A 16,592-nucleotide genomic window follows, 5' to 3' on the forward strand; every position below is an offset into this window, starting at 1 on the left:
AATACGCAGGCAGCGGAAAATGCAGAGCAAATGAAGGATGACCTTGGTCAGAAGAGATGCAGATACAATGGGCCGTGGCCCATCCCATGAATGGAATGTAACACCCATACATCTCAATGCTCAGCAAAATTGGACCCACTCCAAGAGAGCGCCAGACACCACGTTCGTTGGGCACAAAAGGAAGAACACACCTCGAATGTGGGTAGGTTATGTGGGCGGGTGGCGCTCGGTTGCCACATTATGCAAGAGATGATGAGCAGACGTCGACGTTTCCCCAGTGAGCAAGTCAGGCTATGAATAACTTGGAAGAGTTGCCAAGACGGAACACTGTGTGAAGCTTATCCTGCGGAATATGCCTTGCCTTGTGAGACGTACGAGAAGGCAAGGATCGTGCTAGCCATAGTTCGTCTACGTCAAGGACAAAGGTAGTCAGAGTAAAGCCGGGTAAGGGACGTGTGGGAGAGAAAGGAAGGGTGGATAGCGTAAATGATGGGGGAATAGAACGGGGGCGTGTGAAATGTGGTTTGGGAGGACGTTTGGACGAAAGGAGGCGACGTTGGACGCTCCACGGCCGCCAGCATCCCATCTCCTGTCCGTGACGTCGACAAAGAGCACGAGCACGACGAGCACGACGACGAGCAAGCCGGAGTTTAGTAGTATATGGTCGACTACGCGCCCTCGCATTATCCCACCAAGCTCGCTGCGGAGGTCGAACCGGGGGCGATCACACCCTCGCACGGCGGCATAGTCGGTGGCCACGAGTTTGACCTTCCCATCCAACAACCCTCCGTCGCAAACCGCGACGTCCTCCAACACTCCCCCGTCGCCGTCTCCCGCCAGCCCTCCCTCGCTCGTCATCACCAGCAACAGCAGCAAGCGCTCCTCCAGCACCATCAGCAACAGCAGCAGCAGCAGCAGCAACTGTACCGCCCCGAGCAGACGCCGCCGGTCAGCCCGCACCCGCTTCCGGTTCCTACCCCGCGCTCCTCGACCTCGCAGCGTCCACGACCGGCCTCGATGCCCCCTCAGGCGTTCAACAACAGCTCGACAGGCGCATCTTCGGATCGCGATCGTTCAAGCAGGAACCATGTACAAGACGAGCGCGCTCAGAACGGCGGCAGCTCCAGGCATCGCCCCGATGGCTCCTCAAAGCCCCGCACGACGAATCGCATCCTTGGCGACTATACCCTCACCAAGACGCTCGGTGCTGGGTCTATGGGCAAGGTCAAGCTAGCCCACCATAATATCACTGGCGAGAAGGTCCGTCTTTTTCGCTGCGTTGTGCTCGGTATCGGGTCGTGCTTAGTCTTGCTCTTCTCCTATGCTTCATCCCCGTTCCCAGCTCGCCGTCAAGATCCTACCACGCGTCAACCCCGCCGCCCCGAATCCCAATGCCCCCAACGCAGAGGCTGCGGCCAAGCAGGCCTCTAAAGATGCTTCCAAGGAGACTCGAACGATTCGGGAGGCCGCTCTTTCCCAACTGCTTTACCACCCTTACATATGCGGCATGCGTGAGATGATCATCCACCAGCACCACTACTACATGGTGTCCGAGTATGTGAGCGGTGGACAGATGCTCGACTATATCATCTCCCATGGACGGCTGCGCGAACGGGTCGCTCGAAAATTCGCGAGACAGATAGGGAGTGCGCTTGAGTATTGTCATAGGAATAATGTCGTGCATAGGGGTGAGTTTCTCGCTCTTTTTTCTTTTTTCTTTTTTCTTTTGCTGCATTCTGTCATTTCGTGCGTAAATTTCCGTCGTTTTCGCCGGGCTGTGGGTCGCGTATGCGAGTTCCTGAGTATGTTCACACCCTTGACCCCGCTCCACCCCGGCGAACATGGCTATGCACACTCGACGCGAATGTGGAAGGTGGCGTGGCGTGGCGGCCTCCCACATTCACTTTCCCGTGATAGCGTTCAAAGCCCACTGCGCACGTTCGGTTGGCTTGATATATCAGCATGCTGCCTTACGAGATGCTGAGAGCAGAAATAGCCATTGATTGGAGCAGAAAAGTCTTTGGAGGCTGTACATGTGTGCAGAGCAGAAAATGGATATTGGGCAATTTGCCCTGGCGACTTGTACGTGTACCCGATTCTCAAATATCGATGATGCGTATGATGATGGCTGGTAGGTCTGGGGTATCGCTATCGGGCCTATATGGCCGATTTGATTCGGGTTTTGGTTCAGACGTCATGGAGGTACCTGTTCGCTGTACCCTCGTATCCATGTTTTGTGTGGATCTTGCATGAGTTTGCGGATAGTCTCTTCGTCGAGGTTCTGGCTTCAGTGTTTGAGGCACTCAATCGTCACTTTTCCAATATGCTGTATTTACCTATTCGGACTTTTCACGTCCTCTGTCTTGTTCCACTCCTCGAACCATTCGGGCTCGTCCCCTCCCTCTACCACCAATAATATTCATCCCCACCCATCTTCTTCTCCCTACCCCGTCCTCTAGACCTCAAAATCGAGAACATCCTCATCTCCCAGTCCGGCAACATCAAAATCATCGACTTTGGTCTCTCCAACCTCTTCGACCCCATCGCGCACCTCTCCACCTTCTGCGGCTCGCTCTACTTCGCCGCGCCCGAGCTCCTGAACGCGAAGGTGTACACGGGCCCGGAGGTCGATGTGTGGAGTTTCGGCGTCGTGCTTTATGTGTTGGTTTGTGGGAAGGTGCCGTTTGACGATCAGAGCATGCCGGCTCTGCATGCGAAGATCAAGAGAGGCCTGGTGGAGTATCCGGTTTGGTTAAGTGCCGGTGAGTGCTTTTCATCCTTTTTTTTCTTTTTCACATACCTTTCGTGCGGTTTTTTTCTGGTCTTCTCTTCGCGGTGGCCTGTTTGTTGATCTTGATTTTGTGACGTCGGATTTGGGACGCACGAAATCGTAGAGTGCAAACATATCCTCTCCCGAATGCTCGTCACGAACCCGTCCGCCCGCGCCCAACTGACCGAAGTCCTCAATCACCCCTGGATGACCCGCGGCTTCAACGGGCCCCCCGAGGCGCACCTCCTCCGACGCGAACCCCTCCGCTCCGACGAGCTCGACCGACAGGTCATCCGCGGCATGGCAGGGTTCGAGTTCGGGACGGAAGAAGAGATCGAACATAAGTTGACGGAGATATTGGACTCGGAGGCCTATATACGCGCGGTGCAGTACTGGGAGCGGAAGAAGAACGGGAGGCATTGGGGGGAGTCGCTCAGTAACTCCAGTCTGGCGATCTCGTCGTATGATGGGGGAGGGATCAGCGGTGGATTGGGCGGAGCGGGGACGAATGGGACGAGTCACCCGGATCATAGTGGGAGTAGGATGATGGTGGACGCCCCGCTCACGCCTTCGTCGCCGTCCGCGTCCGCGACGCAGAAGAAGAAGAATAGGTTCTCCGGGTTCGATTTTTATCGCCGGAAACTGTTCTCGCCGTCTTCGTCGCCACCTTCCTCGCCGTTCGCGCAGAGCCCACACGCGAGCGCGAGTCACCTCTCCCACTCTTCGCTCTCGGATATGAGGGAACCGCCGGATCCGACGAGGGGATATCATCCGCTCGTGTCGATGTATTACCTCGCCAGGGAGAAGCTCGAGCGCGATAGAGTGTACGGACCAGGACACTTCGCGTCCTCCCAGCTCTCTCTCAACCCCACCGTCCTCCCCACCACCAACGACGACTCTGCCACCGCCGTTGCCTCTTCCACCACCTCGCCCACACCCACTGTTACCGGAAAACCAAGCATCCAGCTCACCGCGCCCTCCCCCGCGAAACAGACGGGTAAACCGGACTATAGTATGGCCCTCCCTAGACTTCCAGCGCCAGAAACGTCGCATTATTCGGGCATGTCGTATGATCAGCCTTCGACGCTCGCGTCGCCGTCGCCCACCGCGAATTCGTTCCAGCACGCGAACGCTCCACAGCCGAGGGCGCGCGATGCGGGGTTGCCCGTTCCGGCAGGGAATGGTGCGGGTGCGGGTGCGGGTGCGGGTGGGATGGGCGCGCCGGGAGGAGGGCAGGGGCAGAATGTGCCGAAGACGGCGATGCCGAGGGCGCCGCCTGCGAGTACGCATAGGAGGAGTCATAGTCTGTCCCAGAGACCGACGGTGCCTACTATCGCCAGGGGATGGACGGGTATGTTTGGTGGGGGTGGACATGGTGGGCAACCAGCGGTGGCGAACGAGCATGGGAAGTTGATGATGGACGGACAGGAGGTGCCGAGGACGGCGGGGCCGGAGCTGACGTCGTTCGCGGAGAAGATGTTGCCGAGTCGGGATGCGCCGGTGTTGAGTCAGGTGCAGGAGAGGGGGGAGAAGGAGGAGTTGGAACAGGCGGAGATGGCTGAACCACAGCAGCCGAGAAGGAACTCGGATTCGGCGACGACGAGGCCGGATGTGACGATCGTGCCCGCTTCGCCTTCGTCGCCTGTTGCACCACCACAGACGCCGAGTGCGGGAGCGACGCTGGTGAGGAAGTTTGGGAGCTTGCTCGTTGGGGGTGGGGGCGGCGGTGCGGGAGGCGGGAGTGTGAGGGAGGGTAAAGGGCATCATCAGCCTGGGAGGCGGACGAGCATTCTGGGAGGGTTTGGGGCGGGATCGCCCAGGCCTTCGACGGAGGTGGAGGGTGGGGCGGAGAGGAGGGAGGAGGCCATGAGGGCTGGGGAGAAGGAGAGGACGAATCTCGCGGAGACGCCGGTGACGACGAATGGGACGGAGGCCCAGAACCTGAATATGAACGAGAAGCATGCGCAAATGGGCTCCGCCGTCCCCGTGGTGTCGGAGACGCCAGCGACGCCGGTCGAGAAGCTGAAGAAGGAGGCAGGAGATATCAGGAGAAGCTCGAGTATGAGCACTAATAATAGCGGGACGGCGACGGGGCATCTGCAGGCGACGGCGGGGCTGGGACATAGTCAGACGATATCGGGCGGACATACGCATAGGAGGGCGGCGACGATATTGGACCCTGCGGCGAGGGCGACGAGGCACGAGAGGAGGAGCAGCACGGGGGCGTCGATCTTGCCTGGGGGGACGATGGGGAGACATAGGAGACCGTCGACGGGGAATGGGACGTTTAGCGGACGGGGGCCGGCGGGGAGGTTTGGGAGGACGGATGAGGAGGAGCCGGGGGATGAGGATGAGGATGAGATGGAGGCGAATGAGCAGGGGAGGATGAATGGGCATGATGAAGACGACAGGAGCGGGACGGAGAAGGACTTCAAGCCTGTGTTCTTGAAGGGATTGTTCAGGTGCGTTCAAGTCGTCTTTTTTTGAGGTTGAGTGTTTGTGAGTTGAGGTCTAACGGAACGGTGTGGCGTAGTGTGGCGACGACTTCCACGAAGCCACCGTCTGCGATCAAGTCAGACATACGGCGAGTATTGGATCGGATGCAGGTCCAGTACCGCGAGACGAAGACGGGCTTCGAGTGCATCCATCTACCTTCCATCGACATCTCGTCCGTGCAGCCGGATCCAAGTGCCACGCCTACAGTACGAGGACGCCATCGCAAACAAGGCTCGGGCGGCTCGACCGAATCCAGTCCAGCCAAGTCCGTCGTTCGCAAGGCGTCAAAGCTGTCGTTCGGGGTGGGAAGGAAGGATAAGGACGGTGGCTCGCAGAGGGAGAAGGAGCTTCCCGGTCGACCATCAGGTGGGACAACCTTCACACAGACGCCGAGTAGCGGCTCATCGTCGTTCTTCAATGTCTCGTCCACTACGCATACAGTCACTGGCGACGAGCCATCCCAGCATCAGCAGAGAAGGGCAACTATGGACGATGCGGCGACGACGTCAACCGGTCTGCCGGACGATATCCCGCGGTCGCAGTCGCCGGCTGCGATTAAGACTCTCCCGCCTATACCACGCGATATGGCGTCGACTCCGACGCCGTCGTTGTTTATGCCTACGGGCGAGGTGAACAGGGAGTTGTTCGAGCATATGGGTGAGAATACCTTGTCCGTTAGGTTTGAAATTAATATCGTCAAGGTGCGTTTCCTTCTACGCCTCGTGTCGCACTTTTACTGAATGTTTGGTCATTTCATCCAGGTCCCTTGGCTGCCATTACACGGTATCCAGTTCCGACGAGCAAGTGGTGACGGGTGGCAGTACCAAATGCTGGCTCGTCGGGTACTCACCGAATTGAAACTATGACGAACGCTCCCTATCTTCGCTTCCCCGTTTGTGCTCCCAAATATAAATCTACATTACCTTTTTATTCTCCTCTTTGTCAATCGTGCGTCTGCGTCTACGGTCTCTCATTCCTTCCATCTCGTCCTCTCCTGATCTTTGTTTATTCCCCTCTCTCTTCTGCCTACCCGTTACTGCGATATTATAACTCGTCTCTTTCACTCTCACTCTCGTGCTCTCTGACGGCAACACAAACAACGTATAGTACATACCACCAACTCAGCTTAGGATCCTGACTTACTAGTATTCCCCTCTCTTTCTGTTCTTCGCTCTCTCTTTTCTTTCTTCTTTCTTCTCACTTCGTTTTCCTACACCCTCGTTCCACCTCTGTTTCTGCTCCTCTGCCTCTGTTTCCATCTTTTTTTTTTGGCTCAGTCTTCGTGTCTGATGTATATGGGTCTTCATTTACGTGCGCCCTCTGTTCCCTTGTTCTTTGCCCTTTGGCCCCCACATGCGCTACCAGTATACACATTAGTTTGCTTTTTAAGTATTATGCCAAACAACGATTCGGTCTGCTCGTTTGCTTCGCTGCTGCGTGTCCCTCTGTGTGATGTGACTGAGAATTATTTCAAGCATCCCTCCAGTGGAATTATTGTGGGGCTCTTGTTTGAACTTGTAACTTACCAGTCGTCTAGCGTCGGGATCTCAAGTTGTGGCGTGGCAGTTTGAACTCCGCATAAGCGAGTCAGACGGCCCGGGGAGATCCGAAATCCAACCGTGACACAACCCTGACACAACGCTTTGTTCAGCCAACATTCGACGCTCGTCGGTCACCAGCTGCGATCATCTCTACATCTGTGCTCGATCGTTTCACGAAGAAGCTTATCCCATCGATCTTGCTCTTTACTTGCTCTTTACTGGCCCAGGCCCATTCACGTCCAACATTGTCTCCATCGACGGCAGTACAAATCTTGTCCATTCAAAGGCCACTACTCTACCGCAGATTGGAATCGATTTCGTCACTCTGTCATGAAGCGCACCGCTAGCTCAGACACACTTGACGAACAGCCATCCAGCCAGCTAAACTCCACGGATCGGACCACCAAAGTGTCTACTACGAACGACTTTGCTCACTCGGCCCCGAATCCCGCTACAAACAAACGTCCATCCGGAGATTCCACTGACGAGCACGATCCCAAACGTTCTAAGATGGCCAGCATCGTCGAGGATGAGGCTGCTCGTGATTCGGCGCCTATGATCCTTCTTCACCATCGGAGTGGACCTGCTATGCATGGTTTAAAGAGTGATTTCATCAAGGCAGAGGGGGATCCTGCTGATTATTCCACGGAATTCATGCGAAGCGGTCTATATCGTGGTTTTACTCGTGTTTTAATTCAAGGCGATGTAGTCTCACTGTGGCAGTTTGATCGCATGGGGGTCATGCGCTCTCGTAGGTTTTTTTGTGACCGGGGAAGACGGCAGATACTCCTTTATCTCGCTGTCGCTATCGTTCATTCCGGGTTCAATAAGTTGAGCTTTCAGCTGATGGTAGATTACGCTAACCGCAACGCCTTCGAGTTACCTCCCTTCATCGACGCGTATCTATGGCCTGAAGCACAAGACAAACTTCGCGAGCAGGATTTCTTCGCTCAGATTCGATTCCTCTATGATTACCCGTCCTCGTACGAGGCTCTTCTGTTCGATTGTAATGATACCGTTCTTTGTGTGGACCACGGTCTCCAAGTTTCCTCGAGCTGGCCTTTCGAGACCGAGCCCGCCCATTCCTCGACGAAGGCCACGGCCCCTCCCTCGGTAGATGACGCGTCTCCTGCCCCGACGAGCAACAGCTCCCCTCCTTCGATAAACGATACTTCTCCTCCTTCGGTGCCACACTCCTCTCTCACAACCAGCTTTGCGATTACTGGAAGACCAATCTACGCCCAGCCTGGTGTTACTGGACGGGGCACCGTCGTATATCCGCTTGCTCCTCCCAAAGATGCGGACGACTATGATCCCAAGGAACTCCTGGTTGCGAAACTCAGCTGGCAACCTTCGGGTCGTGCGGCTGAAGCGAGAATTATACGTTGCATCCGCAAGGCGATCCCAGATCGCTGGAGAAACCATGTCACAGACGTCAAGTGCTCCAAACAGGTGACCGCGAAGGCGATGGCTCTGCCCAGGGTGAAGTTGATGGGGAATATTACGGAGAGTATGAAGAAGAAGGAGGAGGTTTCAGAGGCTGCACAGATGAAAAGGTGGGCGAAATGCAGGAGAGAACTGCGATTCGAACAAGAGTGCGAAGGGGTCTATGATGCTTTCGAAGAGCGCGACTTCCGCGTTATAGTCACTACGCGTTACTTGCCGTTGCAAGAGGTGAAGAATGCGGACGAGTTCGTGACGGTCTTCAAGGATGTCGTGAAAGGTGTGTGTATCCGCCCTGTCCGTTTTCTTCTTGCGATACTCACTTGGTGGGTTGAATTTTCAGTGCACTACGTTATCTATAAGACGACTGGAATTCTCCACCGAGACTTGAGCGTCAACAACGTTATGTTTATCCGCCGTGACGATCGTGTCTTCGGCGTGCTCAACGACTGGGACCTCGCGGGTCCCGAGGTCCGAGCCTCTCCGCCGACTGCCTCTCACCGCATGGGTACCGCCGCTTACATGGCTCTCAATCTTCTCCACAGTCCCGATGGCTCCATCCCACACCTCTATTGCTACGACCTCGAATCATTTGCTTGGATTCTCATATGGTGCGCATACGTGCCCCTCTTCAACGGGAACGAGGTGCTCTTCAATGAGCGCGAAAAAGACATTCAGAAATGGACTGACAACGGAGAGTGGCGGATGATCAGATGCGTCAAACTTTCGTTTATCACGGAAGACCCACCGAAAGACACCATTACTGCAGGCATGAAAGGTCTTCTCGCGAGCTTGATCTCCCCAATAATGAAGGGGATGCGCGATACAATCCTGCGGCGCCTTTTGGAGAGACGATCTCCCCGGTCTCCCTTGGTCGAAAATGATCTCTTCGTGTTCTCCACTTTCATGAGGGTATTGGAACCAGATGTACCGAACCCAGAGGAGGCCGTATGGGTGGACTGATGAGGGCGTTGGCAGTTTCTTCCTTCTTTGGTGCCAACTGTATGTTGTCTTCTACTTATCCGTTCAATACTTCTCTCGTGTTAATTTGCTGGATCATGTAAATATATGTTCTTCACGACGTGTAACTGACGCGATACTATACCAAATACTAATCTTTATTCTTTTCATTGCGGTCTCATCAAAGACAGCGGGGAAAAGAAAAGAGCACACAGCAGATCGAAGGTGGCATTGTGGCCCAGCTGGTGTCCGTGTGGCACGTGCGGCGTCAGCGGTGGCACTTTCCGACTCCGCTCGAAATTTTGTTCAACATCCGGGCCGGGGCCAGCCGCTCGTGACACGCTTTTTGTTCTCGCCTTCGTGCATGTTCTTTGTTCGCATTGATTGCGCATCTCTCGCTCAATCGTCTGATAACAGTTACAAATCAAGCTCTAGCTCTCGATCTCAACGAGGCTCTCGTCTGCCTTCGTCTGCCTGAGACGCTGTCTTCATCGACGTTAGAATTCGTTACTCAAGCCGAACCTTGGTCGAATCCCGACTACCGTCTGCACAACAATCTGGATCCACTCTGCACTCTCAGACAAAGTTCGAGTCGCTGCAAAATACTAGTCTACAATGAATCTCCCCGCCTCGGATCTAGACCTTCCGAGCGACGAGCCTTGTCTAAAGCGAGTCCCTCCGTCGCCAGAGCCAACACCAGATGCCCGTGCAGTTCGGCACGAATCTCCTCCACCCAGCTCCTCTCTCATTGGCACTTCTTCACATGCCTGGTGTTCCTCGATCGCTGGCCCTCCCCTTTATGCACAGAAGGGTGGCCTCCTCGACCGCGGCACGCTCGTCGTTCCGCTCACCTACCCGCGCTCTCAAGACCCCGTTCAACCTGGCTGCTCCTCGATTGACGAACGTCTGGTCGCCAAAATTAGTTGGCAGCCCTCAAATCAATTGCCGGAGGATATCACGCTACGTCTCATCCAGAGAAAAATACCTACGGACTGGAGCAAACACGTCACTGATCTCAAGTGCTCTATGAGTCTTCGGAGCGACGAGCTTGGTTTGCCTAGGAAGAAGATCGTGGCTCTTGTGGAGGAGGATCGACGGGATGGGACTTGTTCAGAAGGAGAGGCGAAGTTTCGAGAGGCGTTGAGGGTGGATCGGACGCTGGATCGTGTCCTTCGTGTCTTGGTGTGCTCGCGATACTCGCCTCTAAATCAGGTCAAGGACGCAGAGGAGTTCAAGACCGTCTTCAAGGACGTTGTTAAATGTGAGTCCGTTCGCGTTGGCCCTTCGTTTCTGATTCTCATAAGCTGGATGCCTTCGTAGTACACTACGTTATCTATAGGAAGACAGGGATTCTTCATCGCGACTTGAGCGTCAGCAACATCATGTTCTTCCGTTGTAGTGGCCGTGTCATCGGAGTACTCAACGATTGGGACCTAGCAGCTCCGGAGGCCAGACCTTCGTCAAGGACATCCGAACAGCGTATCGGTACTGCCGTGTATATGGCCATGGACCTCCTCGACAACCCCGATGGATCTGTTCAGTATCAGTACTGCTACGATCTCGAGTCGTTTGCCTGGATCCTGCTGTGGTGCGCTTTTGTGTTGGGTTTCGACGGCGATGAGGTGAGGTTGGACGAACTACCAGAGAGGATTCAGACTTGGACTGCAGGGAACTACTGGGAGGCTATCCGGGATGCAAAGTCTATGTTCTTGTGCACAAAAATCGGCAAAAATCTCGAACACATCACCACCTCTATGAAATCTCTGAAGAAATGCTGGATCGCCCCCGTCCTCAGGAGCATGATGATTAACATCTTTCACCGAGGTATGCAAGAAACACGGTATGGCCCCATCGAAGGTGATTTTTTCGAGTTCGAGGCTTTCATGAAGGTATCGGAGCCAGAGGTGGAGTTTCCTGAAAGGGCTGTGTGTGGCGACGAGGATTCCACGTCCACATAAGCTTCGTTACATTGCGTTGAGCTCCCTGAACCATTTTTCCCTTAGTCTCGCCTTGTCTGTACATGTACTACGTTGTATTGGGCTTTCAATACGATCACTATAGCTATTACGTCCTTGTTCGTTCGAGATACAAAATATCAGCACGTTAGTGAATGGCAACAATTGAGTGCTTACTTATTACTTACATGCTGCTGCCTGTCTGTGCCATGATCGTAATAATTTTTTTTGTCCGCATCGTGGCCCAGTGATCGCAGAGGTGGCAAAGGGATGGCACTTTCGATCGGCTGCTCCTTGGTTGCGAGCAATGTAACTATGACTCGCGCGGAATGAATACATGTGCATAGTATCGCCTCGAAGGGCTTCTGGCCGCCTAGACCGTGACTCGATGATCGATAGCCTCTTTGGACCCAGGCGCCCCTGCAGATCATTGATAGACGTGAATAAAAAGAAAGAGAATATAATATTCACATCACGGACAGAAAAATACAGATATATTCAATAGAAATTCAAGGGGTTGAGAGTTGCGATAATTGACGCCTCAGGCTAGGAGCACAGGATCTTTGCGCTGCATTTTGAATGTGGCGACCCGGAGACTGACAGCGCGGGTGCCACCCGGACACCGAAAGTAACCGCGCGTCCACGTGTCAAATTCAAACTCCGAGTTGAACTTCCCAGACACGTCCTGATTTAGGACGTCGTCTTGCATATACCGAATCATCGTCGTTCCCGCAACGTGACGATTGCAATCGCGATTGCATAGCTCTGACACGCTTACAAATTTGCGCCTATAAAGAACCGGAATCTCAGGGTCAGTGATTCTTCGTCCTCTTCCTTCCTACCACATCTCTATCCTCATCATGGCTGCTGACCCGGTTCCCGTACGCGCACAGACTCCTCCACAAGACAATAAGGGAAAACCAAGTGCGTCTTGTTTGCATGCTCTGATCAATTATTCATGACTAAACCTAGGATCTCCGGTCTACAGTCCCAGACACCCCAATTTCTCAAACAACTGGCAGTTTGCGCGACCAATACTCCGTCCCTACCGCTCCTAAACCTCCCTTGGCCGACGCGATCCACCATCAGCTCCAGATCGATATGGCCGATACTCTTGTCTCAGGAGTCCCTGTCGACTCCTTCGTAGCCGCTGTTTACGGGTTCAAGTTCGAAGAACTACGTCTCGACGAGTGGTCCTTTTCCTTAGCCCCCGATCTCCTCAAGGTCTACCGCGAGTCCATACCCGAGACCAAACATTACAGGCCGTTCATGAACATGATGATGCAGCTTCTCCTCGACTATGTCAATAACATGAAACGACTTGACCCGGAATCAGATATCATCTTTCCATGCGGTTTCTATTTCGATGCGATCAGCGGCGATGAGACCATCTACGGGAGCGACGGAAAGCACACGCGTAAGCCAGACGGGTCTTTGACCGCTGACGCTGGACATATGTGCTACCAACGCCTGCGAGAGAAGGCGGCGAAGGTGAACCCAGACGATCCTGACTTTAAACTCTACTGGGACAACCTCATGGCGTGGTTCGAGTTCAAGTTCAGCGACGCCTACAAGAAGAAAAACGGGATCGTGTCGCAATCGGTGGAGGCTGGAGGCTATCCTGCCTCCGAACCAGTTATGCAGGCAGCTATTAAGCCCAAGGCGCGAAGGGGCAAGAAGTCTTCAAGGGGTCGAAAACGTTCTGCTGACTCCGACCCTGACGCACCAGGCGCCAAGCGGCTCAAGTCGGGCCTCGCTGCCATTCCTGAGTCATCCGTTGTCCTCTCGGAGCCTCAGCATCACGGAAAGCCAGTCGATTATTCGCGAGGGCGAGCAGCCAGCTGTCCGAAGATGGATATGCTCTTGGTGGAAGCACAGGCGGCGGACTACGCTGCTGAGTCTCTCCGTACTGGTCGTCGTCGCTACTCGACCGGTGTCTTCATCCATGACGGTAGAGTTTCGCTTTGGTATTACGATCGCATGGGACCCATTTGCTCTCGCGAGTTCGACCCTGTGGAACACCCCCAGCTCCTCCTTCTTGTCGCCGTTGCTCTTGCTCGTGCTGATCTCCAAAGTCTCGGGTACGAGCCCATGATCGTGGCTGGGACGAACACGATACCTTCGGTTATGCCGTCTTATGCTGATTTGAGGGACAAGTCGAAGGAATACGGTGAACAGGACCGTTTTGCCGAACTCCGAAAGCTCTACGGGCCTTCCTCGGCATGCGCGCCATTTCTCGACTGGAAACACAACATCCTTCGTCTCAGTTGCGAACTCGACGATCCACGTCCTGACTTTAACGAGGGGCCATCATTCAACGACGATCAGTCACCGTCTGCTACCGACACATCTCCACATACCACAATCATAGACTTCCCGATCACCGATCGCCCTCTTCACGTCCAACCCGGCGCTCTCGGACGCGGAACGGTTGTCCTTCCTCTAGCCTCTCCCCCGAACATCGAAAGCTTGCAAGCACCGGATGGCCTGGTCGCTAAAATGAGCTGGCAGCCCAAGGGACGGATGCGAGAAGACGCAACTTTACGGGTTATTCGCAAGAAGATAGAGGCGTGGACAGACCACGTTACAGATCTGAGATGTTCGACGACGCTTGACAGCGACACCTTGAAGCTGCCTAGGAAGAAGCTGATGACGCTTATCGAGGCACGTGTGGAACTGGTCGCTGCTCTCAGAGAGGGGGCGGCGAAAGATCCTGATGACGAAGACTTTTTGGAGATGGTTGACGCCTTCATCGGGGACATGTATGAGGAGCGCGTCCTCGTGGTTTTGGTCTCGCCACGCTACCAGCCGCTGAAGGCCGTGAGGAACATGGACGAGTTCAGGACCGTTTTCAAGGATGTCGTGCAAGGTAAGCTTCGGTTCCTCTCTGGTGTTCCCTCCACGTCTGACTAAACGGTCCTTGGCGCAGTTCACTACGTTATCTACCTTAAGTGCGGAATCCTGCACCGAGATCTGAGCGTCAACAACATCATGTTCACGCGTCGTGATGGGCGTATTATCGGCATTCTAAACGATTGGGATCTTGCGGCCTACACGAAGTCCAGGGGCAAGGCTACCTCCACTCATCGTACCGGCACGGCAGCCTACATGGCGACAGATCTTCTCAACAGCGCTAACTCAGATAAGCCGCTAGCTCATGAATATCAGCACGACCTGGAATCCTTTTTATGGATCCTCATCTGGTGTGCATTCGTACTTCGCTTCAATGGAAGGCAGATAGAATGGGCGAAGCAGTACACCAAAATCAAAGAATGGACCGACACGACTCCGTGGCCAACGATCGCAAACTCCAAGAGGGTCTTTTTGAACGCTTACTCATTGCATCTGCCGTTTGTGACGCCCGAGATGCAAAGCTTGAAGGCCACTTGGATTGCCGAAGTTTGTTACTTCATGTGGCTGACTTTCCTTGCGCGCGCCAAGCCTCCTCTCCCGGAGCGTTTGAAGAACAGAAGGGATGTTGAGACGGAATACGACTTCTTCACCTTTGAAAACGTTATGGGTGTCTTGGACCCGGAGATGACGGACCCGAAGGAGGATGTGTTGAAGTATGGAAAGTCTCTCTGATCAAGTCTTTTGGCGTTCGTACTGTCTTATCTCGAGCTCCTTTATACATTGATAGATCCATATTTCCCCCATGGCCAGGTAGCTTGCTCATCCTCTTATGTATGCTAGCGTCGAAGTCGACGATACGAAGTTTGCGTTGTTTTGTTTTGTTTTATTGGAAACCTTTTTACGATACAGGCGGCCGGCTTGAATACTTAGCGCTCCAGTCCAATTATGCTCTCTATCCCTTCCTTCCTACCAATTTACAGAGTCGTTTTCACGCAGACCCAGAATGACTATCTATGAATATTCAATTTCCTTGCTTGAAGCTTAGACGTCAGGCCTTAGGCTCTAGGGCTCGCCGTGTCGGTCAAAAATGCAATGACACCAATACGCTGTACGTGTACCGTCTGCTTACTACGAAGGTGGTTTCTCTTTCTCTGTAGTCGGCAAATCGTATCAGCGACACCAACGACCGCCAAGTACACACTAGAAAGGGTCGGATAGAAGGACATGATACAATTGCTGGTCGAATGTTTGGATTCGTTCACTTCATTCAATATGAGACACTGACGGCTTCACGGGGACAGATGCTAAAAGCGCCAGGAAGATAGACACGCAAGAATGGAGAAGGGAAAGCGGGAGAGAAAGGAAAAGGGAAGAAAGATGTCGATAGCGAGATGAATAAGGGTCAAGATAGGGGTGAGAGGATGAGAGGCGGGTGAGAGGTAGAAAAGTAGAGGAACGACGCTGGAGGCTACTGGAATGGGATCTCAGCGACCGCCGACCTCTGGGAGCGGCAGATGGACATTAGTGTTCGGATGAGTTTCAGGTGCGAAATATCAAGCTACTCACGTTCTACCATCACATCGATCGTGTCTGCATGCAGGAGAGAGAGAACTCGTGAGGACAGCCAGGAGAGATTATTGGAAAGAGTGAGAGAGGACATACCATTATCCTCCATATCCAACGATGTCGGCGTGTCGTCATCGTTTATTCTTGTCCCGTCGTACAAAAATCTACACCCAAACACCGTCAGTAATAGTGCCATCACATTTCAGGCGCAAAGCAGATAATGTCTTTGCTCATCCTCTTGCGCTCCTCGCACGGCCCTTCCGGGCGCTCGAGAGCACATAAAGAAAAGAGGGGTTGTTTGAATTGAACTCACCGAATGCTGGTGACATCTTTCCCGACCTTGGCTGCGTATGCTCCCTGAAGCTTGCTCAGCTTCGTGTTCCGCTTGATCTTGAAGAAGACCTCTTCTCCGGTCGCAGAGATGACCTGAAGGACCCACATCGACACCGCACAAGATCATGGCCACGGCAACGCCAGGCGCACGCATACGCCACCGCAAGATCAGACAGTGTCGTCGAAGAGTGGGTCATTCGAGAGACAAAGACAATGGTTCAGGGTATAAAGGGAGCAATAGGTCGGTCCATGACGATAGATTCAGAACATCGCGTCGAGAATGAGGGTCAAAACACAAACAGTCAAAGTCAGCACATCGCCCGTACGCCAATGCATAAAACGAGAAAAAAATCGCACCTTGACGTTAATCGGCGCGTTCCCATCCTCTGCCTTCACCTCTGCCTGAGTCTGCTGTGCCTCTGCCTCTGCTTCAGACATATTCAACAAAAACGGTCGATCTGAACGCGAGAGCAGTCCGTGAGTGGCCACTTTTCTACGCAAATAAGGTCTAGACGAGTCAAAAGTGGACTTACGCGATCTGTGAGTAGTACAGATGGGTGATGGATGTCAAAAACGACGATGAGCACAGCGGTGCGATGAGACGGTGGTGGTCGAAGACGGCGATGTTGGGCCAAACGGACGAGCGTGCGGGTCGTCGGCGAGATCGCGACTGAT

General features: G+C 53.9%; 5 protein-coding genes across 5 annotated transcripts; 4 read left to right on the top strand and 1 right to left on the bottom strand.

The window, feature by feature from the left end:
* The first annotated feature begins 584 nt into the window (after positions 1 to 584).
* Positions 585 to 6,504, top strand: STEHIDRAFT_81423 (Pkinase-domain-containing protein). Its single transcript, XM_007305740.1, has 6 exons — positions 585 to 1,260; positions 1,343 to 1,688; positions 2,460 to 2,762; positions 2,895 to 5,232; positions 5,304 to 5,967; positions 6,028 to 6,504. The coding sequence occupies exons 1-6, from the start codon at positions 661 to 663 to the stop codon at positions 6,130 to 6,132; spliced, it is 4,356 nt and encodes a 1,451-aa protein (XP_007305802.1). The 5' UTR covers positions 585 to 660; the 3' UTR covers positions 6,133 to 6,504.
* Positions 6,505 to 7,137: 633 nt separating this feature from the next.
* On the top strand, positions 7,138 to 9,213 carry STEHIDRAFT_112313 (uncharacterized protein; the record flags this gene model as incomplete). The annotated part of the gene is made up of 2 exons (XM_007305865.1): positions 7,138 to 8,530; positions 8,993 to 9,213. The coding sequence occupies 2 exons, from the start codon at positions 7,138 to 7,140 to the stop codon at positions 9,211 to 9,213; spliced, it is 1,614 nt and encodes a 537-aa protein (XP_007305927.1).
* A 612-nt stretch (positions 9,214 to 9,825) lies between these two features.
* On the top strand, positions 9,826 to 11,168 carry STEHIDRAFT_158462 (uncharacterized protein; the record flags this gene model as incomplete). The annotated part of the gene is made up of 2 exons (XM_007305866.1): positions 9,826 to 10,471; positions 10,531 to 11,168. The coding sequence occupies 2 exons, from the start codon at positions 9,826 to 9,828 to the stop codon at positions 11,166 to 11,168; spliced, it is 1,284 nt and encodes a 427-aa protein (XP_007305928.1).
* Positions 11,169 to 12,025: 857 nt separating this feature from the next.
* On the top strand, positions 12,026 to 14,818 carry STEHIDRAFT_140325 (uncharacterized protein; the record flags this gene model as incomplete). The annotated part of the gene is made up of 3 exons (XM_007305867.1): positions 12,026 to 12,089; positions 12,154 to 14,034; positions 14,095 to 14,818. 3 exons carry the CDS (start codon positions 12,026 to 12,028, stop codon positions 14,748 to 14,750), a joined length of 2,601 nt encoding a protein of 866 aa, XP_007305929.1. The 3' UTR covers positions 14,751 to 14,818.
* Positions 14,819 to 15,161: 343 nt separating this feature from the next.
* Positions 15,162 to 16,554, bottom strand: STEHIDRAFT_99565 (small ubiquitin-like modifier). The gene is made up of 6 exons (XM_007305868.1): positions 16,451 to 16,554; positions 16,275 to 16,375; positions 15,898 to 16,010; positions 15,681 to 15,748; positions 15,585 to 15,608; positions 15,162 to 15,519 (listed from the first exon to the last, which is right to left on the bottom strand). The coding sequence occupies exons 2-6, from the start codon at positions 16,353 to 16,355 to the stop codon at positions 15,503 to 15,505; spliced, it is 303 nt and encodes a 100-aa protein (XP_007305930.1). The 5' UTR covers positions 16,356 to 16,375; positions 16,451 to 16,554; the 3' UTR covers positions 15,162 to 15,502.
* Positions 16,555 to 16,592: the final 38 nt, after the last annotated feature.

The sequence above is a fragment of the Stereum hirsutum genome, assembly GCF_000264905.1.
Source record: "Stereum hirsutum FP-91666 SS1 unplaced genomic scaffold STEHIscaffold_10, whole genome shotgun sequence".
In the NCBI taxonomy this organism is placed as follows: Eukaryota; Fungi; Basidiomycota; class Agaricomycetes; order Russulales; family Stereaceae; genus Stereum; species Stereum hirsutum.